At 33.5% G+C, this 10235-nt stretch overlaps 1 protein-coding gene across 4 annotated transcripts in view; it reads left to right on the plus strand.

The window, feature by feature from the left end:
* Positions 1–9056, plus strand: part of LOC149807414 (F-BAR domain only protein 2-like) — a 150139-nt gene extending 141083 nt beyond the window's left edge. For all 4 annotated transcript variants that reach the window (XM_089966526.1, XM_089966541.1, XM_089966532.1 and 1 more), the window contains one exon: positions 174–9056. In XM_089966526.1, the coding sequence (XP_089822652.1) occupies positions 174–214 (41 nt within the window). In that variant the 3' untranslated portion in view covers positions 215–9056. The remainder of the gene's footprint in view (positions 1–173) is intronic.
* Positions 9057–10235: the final 1179 nt, after the last annotated feature.

Raw genomic sequence — 10235 nt, forward strand, 5'->3', positions numbered from 1 at the left:
AACTGCTAATGAAAGAGTTCAGCATAATTGATAATTACTAATTAGAAACTATTATGTATTATAATCAATCCAACCAACACAAGGGTTTCCAGAAAACTTGCTCAAGAAGTTAAACATTGCCCTAATAGTTTTGTTACTTTTTTAATCATTCTTCAACTTTTCCTTAATTTTAGGTAAATATCTAGCTGATCCCGATGATGTGCAGCATCTATGACATCGATTGGTTGTGCTAGGAAATGAAGAAATACTACCACTTTAAAAAAGTGTTGCTTTCATGATTCCAGCCAAGAGTTTATCAGTATCTATGAAATATAGAATCTGATGGCAAATGATGTGATCCAGTGTGTTGGTTAGATATCATTTTGTGATACAATTTAATACTGCAGTCTAGAAACTAAGATAGGTATTATATTTTGTGAGTTTTCAGGTTGTATAAATAATGCTTTTTAATAAAATGGGAAAAATTCTGCAATGCTTATTTTCATCAGTTGGATGTACTTTTTGATGATTCTACAACCCTAAATATGCAGAAAGAAAATTGTTATAAAATATTCATTTGATTCAGTCAAATCAAACATGATGCTTGAGGTTTATGCTATTCAAGAGTTTTGGGAGTTACCAGTACTGGATCTATTTTACATTCTAAATTATTGATTAAATATTATTTTCAGATATTCAATCCTACCAAAAGTCGTTCTAGATGTTTCTTTTTCACCGGAATTTAATTTGTCCATCATGGTTGTGTTAAGACAATGACAATTACATATTCATGACTTTGACTATTTGTTTAGCATGTAGCAGCTTGTGAATATGTTAGAGCACATGCTTACCTCATTGCATACATTATGCTAACAATTAACATGCCACGCCACTGAAATGATAGTACAACCATGTCAGGACCTGGATGAATGATCATAGCATTTCATTTTTGCTAGTCATTGTATACATTATAAAGTGCACAAACATTTCAAGTTCATTTACCATTCTTCCATCTGTAAAGTCTAGATGTTGCAGTCATTGTTAGTGAAATTTAATGTTTAATCACCTGTAATGCAAAAGCATGTAGATGGAGAACACAACAAAAACTCCATCTTTATGTCTCACTAATTATAAGTTATGATTACCGACAGTGCCCCCAATCATTAACATTTTGTTTTGAATTTAATGCAGCTTAGTGGTTGTATCATGTCTCTGACTATACGGATGCATGTTGTATTTATTAATTACATAATTAGAGTATAGATACATATATGTCAGTATGCGAGTATGACAGTACTTTCATTTCAGTATGCATATATGAATGTTGTAATGTTATCACAGAGCTGTGTATTTTGAATCTATTCCACCAGCTTCAGCATTCTTGGAGTGAGTGTAAATTTCATCAGTTTCTTTGTTTGTTTTTTTGTTTTTAAAAAAGATGACATGTTATTTAATTTTTAATTGTTTTGATGATGTAATAGAGATATTAGCGCAAACTTAAGAACATATTTTAATCAGAAATATACACATTGCATTATATGTAATACTTTTCTAGCCTGTTCTCTTGTAAGTTATTAAAAATTAAAAAAGGATTCAAAAGCATGTAAAAAAATGTTAATGTCTGTTCAGATCTATCTTGCTGTTAATCTTTCATTCTATCTGACTGTCCATCAGTCTGTCTCTCTATCACATCTTGTAATAGTTTAGCTTAATTAATGTAAGCATATCTTTATCTTTGAAGTCAGATTTGTAAAGTTTAAAATTATGAAATACAATAATTACAATGTATTCAACAGATACTTCATTTTACTGGAGCAAGTTAGACCTAATTGGTTCACAAAATTTCACACAGTTGCATACATTTGAATTTTATGTCTCCCTTGAGTACAGTACAACCGCTCCGGTGGCCTAGTGGTTAGAGCATCTGCCTCAGATGCAGGAGGTTATGGGTTCGATCCCTGGCTGAGTCATACCAAAGACTTAAAAAAATGGTACTAACAGCTGCCTTGCTTGGCGCTCAGCATCAAGAGGTTAGTGTTAGGACTGGTAGGCCTGGTGTCAGGATAATGTGACTGGGTGGGACATCATGCTACATGTCTGCGGCATGATGCCCCAGTGCTAGACATCACTATAAACTGTCACACTGCAGACATCATAGCGATATGACTGAAAAATTGTTAAAGCTACATTAAAAAAAAACAAATCACACACAGAGACACACACACACACACACACACTCCCTTGAGTATATGTAGTGATCTCAATTAAAATCAAAGCAGCTCACTCATTGTTTTCCTTTCAAGATATATATATATACCTGGAAAAAGTGGTTGCAATGCAATTTCCAGTGACTTTGTATGATCTTAAACCCAAGCTAAACTTGGAATACATTTCCAGATCATGTTAACATCAGGAAGATGCTTTGGTACTAGGCAGTTACTGAACCGTTTGTTCAATCAAAAACCAGATCAGCCAAAAACAGGCTGTCCATCCAGCCGATAGATGAGCCAATTATCCAGCACAGTTACTGTCATTTAAAATTGGCAAGACAAAGAAAATCATGGTACTTACCCAGTCATGAATGCATCTACTGTCTTAGATCTTTACAGCTCATACTTTGTACTTTGGGTTCTGCTGATTTCAGAGTTCCCAGACCTGTCCTCTGCAGATCAGGACTGTACTGTCAAGGCTTCAGTGGGTTTAGAAGATAAAAATGAACAGCCATCCTTCCAGCTTCTTCCACAGTCCTTCAGTCTTCTTCCACAGTCAACGAAAGTTGAAGAAATCTCCAACTGCCTGACCAATAAAATATGGGACCCAGATACAGAGCTGCCATCTTTGGATAAAAACATTACAGTGGTCAGTTTTTATAAGGTGGACAGAAGTGTCTTGTGTGCGACCTTCAGGTGAGAGCAAAACATGATTGCTGCTGCCTCAGTGCAAGATTCATCTTTATGCAAGCTATTTTTGGACTTCTCAGAAAAAGCAAGTAGCAATCATTCATATCAATCTGCAGCCAGCATTGCCAAGGTAATTAATAGGGACGCTCATCACACAAATGGTTCACACCCTGACAGCATCATCTAACCAGGATCTTATGAGATGAGATGGCAACCTATGCTAGTCTGCTCTAAAGCTGTATCATGCCTTGGCTCTGCATTCAGCACCTTCTTGGCACGTCATTGCTATTTTGATGGAAAAATTGCAGAAGTACATAAGCAGGCATCACAAGAAATGCCACATTAACATGCCTTGCTGCCTGCACCTATTCTCAGGCCAATTTTTGGCAAAAGGGTAAGAGGCTTAATAATGCTTAAAGGTCCCATTTCAGGCAGCAATAGAACTAGCAATTCCAAAGGTAGTTTAAAAAAGGGGAAAGGAAACAAGGTTTCTCCTTCCCCAAACCTCCTGAAAGCCAATGTTAGCTTGCCACCTGAACTGCCTGAAGACAGCCTTTCTGTGGGCACCAGACTCCTTCATTTTCAGACCATGTGACACAGTCTGTTTCCTGAGAATGAATGGGTGGTCCAAGTTGTTTCAGAGAGGCTTCAAATTTTATTCATCCATTTCCCTCCTGTTTTGACTTCCCTTTCCATGACAGATTTGCCATCTGATCTGGAGAATTTTTATATTATCTTTTTATTTGCTTTTTTTTGTTGTTCAGAAAAGTCAAGGTATTCTCCTCAGATTCTTCTGTTTCAGAAATCATAATTTTAGACCAAGCTTCAAAAATAGCACTTGAAATTTTTTCTCCAAAATTTAAATGGTTCTCCCTGAGTTTTATCATCTTAGATGATTCAGTTAGGCTTATTTGGTGTATGCTCAAAACAGGTTAGTGTATTTGACTTAATAAGTATTGTACAGTTTGTCAGTACATAGATGTATTGGGTTTATTATAGGTCCCAATGTGTATGATTGACATAGAATGAACATATTTACACTGTGTACAGTTGTTATTGGAGTTGTCAATCCAGATCATTTTTTTATTGACAGATCCTTGGATGTATGAAACACAATGTGACTTTCATCACTCACTTTGCCTGTGAAACATCATATGCATACATACACTTTATATTTTACATACATACATACATACATACATACATACATACATACATACATACATTGTATATTATAGTTATGCATAGTTTTTGTACATGTTAGCATTTGTGGTTTTCATTTCATATTAAGGGAACATAGCTAATCAAAGATAATATTATTTAAATTTTGGTGTGGCATATTTAAGTTATGAATTCCTGATTTCTTTTGTCATTTTCAGATTTTGTCATTTTCTTAAGTTATTATTGGGTATTTGGAAAGAAAATGCTGATGTTTTATTGGATGATTAATACAACCAAAAGACCCAACAAACCCAGCATTTTGTGAATTATTTATTTCTGTTGCAGCATCTTAAATTGTATATTCCATTTTACCATCAGATTAAAAAGCCACGAGACCATGCAACAAACTGGTTTAAAGCCCATGAATAAAAAACATTACATTTACCAAAATTGATCAAGTTTTTAATTAAGTTGGGAATAAAATCTTATTTTACTCAGACCAGTCACCTTCCAAAAAATCACAATTGATGCATTATTCTGCATTTGTGTATTCATAACTTCTGTACCTGTTATATAGTCAAAATGGCAACTGAAAGTTTGTTCTTTACAATTTTGTCTGTCTTCTGATCAGTTATAGTTAAAATTTAAGTGTACATTTTAGCTGACCCATCTTAGTAAGTTTTTTGGTATTCATGTCATATTGAGTCACACTTCATTTGAAGTAATAGAAAGTAATACAAAAGTCAGTTTCAAACCATGTGCTGCAAAATGGCATTAAACCCCAAATAACTGTTGCCTACTTTAAATTCTGTACTGTATTTAAAGACTTATTGATAAGTTTGCTTAGTATCATGCCAATTCTTGATCTACAGACTGTTCTGACGTTTACATGTCATCTTATATATTTTCAGTTGGCAGGATTTTAAATCATCTAAGATCAGTCTGGTTTTTTAAGATCCTGCAAATAATGTTACAATAACTGTTGTAAAATGTTTTTAACTCACAGTTGCTTTTTAAACATAATTTGACAGAAATCACCCTAAGCATGAAGGTGTTGCAAATTTTGCAAGTGATGCTGATTTGTCATTAAATACCATTACTAAAAACTAGAAAACCCTTGAAATGACTTCATCTAAGAATTAAATTTGACAGCAAGCATCCTGGCATGATAGACTTTCAAATTTGTTCAGATGATGCAGATCTACCATCAGATATATTCATCATTACTATATTTTAAAAAATCCATAAATGGCTCTTCCACAAAAGCCACATAACAGAATTTGACCAAATTTGACAGCATCCTGGCATGAAAGTCTTTTAACTTTGGTCAGATGATGTATCTGCCATTACTAAAACTAGAAAACCTTTAAACAACTTCTCAACAGAATGTGACCAAATTTGACATAAGGTGTCCTGGTATGAAGAACTTTCAGACAAAGCTGATCCACCATGAAAAATGTCAGCCTTTACTTTATTTACTTTACATAGACAAACCATTAAACCAGTTGTAAAAAAAAAAAACCTGCCCAGTAGAATTTGAAGTAAATTTGACAACAGCCTGGCATAATTGGCTTTCAGTTGTGTATATATGATGCTGATCCACAATCAGATATGATTACCACTATTAAAAATGGGAAGATTATATAAAAAACCCACTTAACAAGCATTGCTGAACAGAATTTGACCAAAAGCTTCCTGATATAAAGGGTTTTCATATTGATGTAAACGATGCCAATTCACCATCAAATGTGGCAAGCATTATATTACTAATGTTGGAAAATCCTTTAAGTGACTTCTTTTCAAACACCACTCAACAGAACCTGAACATATTTTACAGAAAGTATTCTGTTATGAAAGGTTTTTGAGTTTACACAAATGAGGCCAATCTGCATTCAGGTATGGCTGCTTCTACTAAAAATAAAAATAACCATGAACAACTTATTCTGAATAATCACACAAACAGTTGAATTGGGGTCAAGTATCCATGGGCTTGAAGAATGTCAGGGAACAATGCTGTTGTGTAATTGATTTATCCTTTGTGTCCTGATTAAGCTATCAAATATGGATGGTCTGGGAAAGAAGATTAATCTCACCACCAACAGTGTAGTAACTGTGTTATCTGAGCTGTTCTTTGATGTCCACAGTTTCAGTATGTTTTTAGTGTTTGCATTTTCAAATATCCAGGTGAGTAATATCAAGCCCATTGTGCCCTGTTGTTGTTAATATGGAATTAATTTCAGGATGGGTATTGGTTCGTAGAAATATTTTTAAAGTTTTATTCACTGTTTGGGTCGGTCAAGCATGTATGGAAGGCATTATAAATCTGTGAAGATATTAGGTAGAACTTTGTTTCAGTTAGTATAATCTTGATTGATATTTTAAAATTTAAATTGCCTGTTAGTGACCTTTTTTATTGAATGTTTCTGTTACTCATTGAGAATGATATCCAATTTATGGTGCAATAGTTAGACAATTTCTGATCAGTGCTGTGCATTGTTCTGTACATTCGATTGTTTTTAAAGGCAGGTCCTACCTTTCCTCAGTTTGCCTTTCAAAGTGATTCTGATTTTAATTGTGCCTAAGCTAGCTTCATCTGTTTTTCCATGTTGATACTTTGTACATATTTTGAAATGTTCAGTATTTTGATCGTAAATGTGCCCAAGCATAATTTTTGTTGCATTTTCTGTGGCAGATAAGTAGTTAGTGGTTACCAGCATTTGGAAAATGCATGCAGAGGAAACTTGGCTAAATCTTAACATGTTCATGTGTTATATGTCACCTAACTATAAGAAAGTGTGCATGTGAATTTACACCATTCAAATATTGGTGCACAATGTTTTTTATAGTGTTACCCTGACCATCCATTCTTCCATCAATTGAACTTAAGTTTTACATTTGGGTCATTTCAGGCATTTGGGTCATTTCAGGAACAGTGTTGAGTCATCTCTGTTCCATGAACACATAGTTTCACAGCTATAATGCTAATTTTAAAGTGTTAGGATTTTGAACCTGATTTTATTGTGAAGTACTCCAGTTCTGCCAGCTTAATGATGTGGTCTCGAAGGCTCGGATGTTGGCAAATATTTTTAGAGGCAAAGGCAACCATAAAACATGAATAAAACTACTGAATTCAGATGAATGACCACATTCACCTGCACATGTCAGAACTAGTGATTGAACTTAGGACCACAGAGGTGCAAAGTGAGCACTATTTTCATAGATTAGATATGTTTGAACTGTACAGGGTGAAGCAGTGCAACAGATTGATATCAAAATTTGTTGTGGAAATCAATAGCATAATGTCCTTATTAGTTTTAAGATCTTTCATGATCTTTGAAGAGGAGGAGAACCAAACCAAAAGGCAGTCATCCTGCAATAATTTTTTTCCTAATTTTTACTGAAACATAATGCTAAGTAATAACAAGAACCATAATTAAGAAATTCAACTTTGAATTTATTGCATTTTGTGAATTCCAAATTTCAGACTGACTTAAATAAGGGCTACATTTTGCCTACCAACATTTATCTTTGAGGGGTGCATAAAAAAGTAATTACTTTTCTCACTGTCTGGATAATTATGTTGTAATACAAATTAGCTTACTTAAGAATATTTTGTCCAGAAAATGAATTTCTTATTGTCTGTTAATGTGTCTGGTAAAATGCTGGTCAAAATTGGACTTGATAAATTTGGTTTCATTATATTCTTCTTTGCAGTTAAAGAAAACCTACCTGATAATGTTGCATTATTTGATTACCAACACCTCTTTTTGAAATTGTTCAGCAGTTGGCATAGTTTTCTAGTCAGAATATTTATTTCTATTTTTTAAAATAAAAATTGTAGATTTCCAAGTCTGGTTTCTGTCAAATTTTCATGAAGAAAATTCATATTTTGCAAGTTGACATTTCCTTTGTAGGCTTTAAAAAAATGAAAGGCCTGTTCCAGCAAAATGTACTTGGAATCCAGGGAAGGCACTTTTAATGTGGAATAGTCACCCATAGATATAATTTAGAATTTATATCATTTTCCTTTGAACTCTTCCAGTAATAAAATTATCTGCAAATTTCTTTTAAAGCTTCCCTGAATACCTAGAATGTTTAAATGTACCAGCTTTAATTGGTGTCCTGATATTTTGTGTACTACTTGGAATTGCTACTAATTTTTAAAATGCAGTATCTGGAAGATTTGAAATTTTAGATTCATAATAGTAGTAAGAAGGTATAATTAAAAAAAATTCAATTTGTATAAAATGTTTATTGTATTTAAGTGAGGAAATGGGCATGTGATAGAACAGATAAAATAAGAGTCATTTGGTATCTATGGTAATGAATGAAGAGTTGTAAATCAGCGCTATGCTGTACTCCACAATGCCTATCTCCTCCATAATTTGCTCTTCACCGCCAGTACATGTACATACTTGCATGAAAAATGTAAATGTGCACCAAGTCTGATAAATTTCTCTGTGTGTGTGCACATTAAAGTGTTCGTTTTCATGTATGTTTGCAGTTACATTTCAAAAGGACATAATAAAAAAGCAGCAGTTGATAAAGATATTTTTTATTTGAAAAAATCCCCCAAAATATTTGATCTTTAGCATGAACTTGAGAAGAATTATTTCAGATATTCAATGACTAATCGTTGGTTACATTGCTTATACTCTAATTTGTAACAATGTTTGTGGATGTCTCAGAAATCTATAGAAGGGAAAGAAGGAGAGATATAGAGTGACAGACCACCATCAACCATGTACCAAAGACATCTTTCCATGTATATGTATGATGTAATTCCCAGTATATCTACACATCTCAGATAAATTCAGTGTGCACCAATTCAACTTGTCATCTCTGTTAATTAAGGCATTTGCATCATTTGTCATGATATGATGCCTCATTATATTGTTAATTTTTTCATTTTAAATTATTTTGCATTGTAAATTTGTAAAGTTGACAAATTTTGTACATAACACACAAAGTCTTGATTATATCTATGGAAAAGTAATAAATCCAGAATTCAGTTCATTTTGTGTTGTATGTTTTTGCAACATGTAATTGTTTTCCATTGTCTATATTGAACCTTTATACAGTAGACATGGTAGTGTGCCACCTACAAATTTACTTTCAGACAGACAGACATTTCTTATATTTCAGAGAATAAAATTCTGTGTTTAAAAGAAAATAAAACAGTCATCTGCCCACCCACCCCACCCATTTCTCAGGTTGATGACTTTATTTAAGATATTCCAATAATTATGTAAATGGATCAAAGAAAAATCCCAGTCTAACATTGTTACATTAGATAATATTATCATTGCATTAGAGGTTGATGGCTTATGCTTAACATTAATACTTACAGTCTGTTAGTTAACATTGTTACATAGAGAGGTTTTTTCACAGCTTTGTTAGAACAAATGATTGAAAGACCAAAGCATGCAGGAGACCTTTGTGAGCTGTTTTATTTTTTATCGTCATTGAATCTGTGTGGTTTGTGTAAACTGTTAAATTACTTCTCAGATAGTTAAGAACTTTGAGACATCAGTTCTTTCTGGCTGAAGAAGTATGTAATATTGTTGACTTTACAATGTCTATGCATTTTGGGTAGGGGTGAGGATGGGGTGCAATATTTTCTTTCCTTTTTACTTTTTTAGAGCCATGTGTTCTCTATTATATTTGTTCTCCATTATATTTGCCTCTTGTCGGTTGTGTTTAATATAAAAAATTCAGTGATTGAGCTACAGACTCTAATGGGAGCTTGCATGTGGGTACATATTTTAGACCTGAACTTTATAAGATCTCAGACTTTGTAGTACAGCTTATGGCAAAATGTCTGTTTTGACTGAAATAGAAAATTTGTTGTGCAGATGCTGTTACATCCCTTTTTTATGTCGCTCAAAAAGGTATGGAACAGCCATAAGATATTACTTAGGTACTTCCATCTGGCTCTCACATCTTGGTTCAGATTTGTGTTCAGACCAGCTTCTCTGGCATTGTATGTGGCAGAGACATGCAACTTTGTTTCTAAATGTGATTTGGTGAGTACCACACATTATCCAAAGCATGCAGCTTGCCTCAATTTTGCCCTTCATTTACAGGAAAATTGAAATTTTTCTCATACTTACCGTATTTACCGTATATGTTGGGACACCGTTTTTGTTGGGACACCATACATTAATTTTAAAAGTAACTTTTTTGTGCACTGTA

This window comes from Sinohyriopsis cumingii, chromosome 1 (assembly GCF_028554795.1).
Source record: "Sinohyriopsis cumingii isolate HCF-2022 chromosome 1, ASM2855479v2, whole genome shotgun sequence".
NCBI lineage: Eukaryota > Metazoa > Mollusca > Bivalvia > Unionida > Unionidae > Sinohyriopsis > Sinohyriopsis cumingii.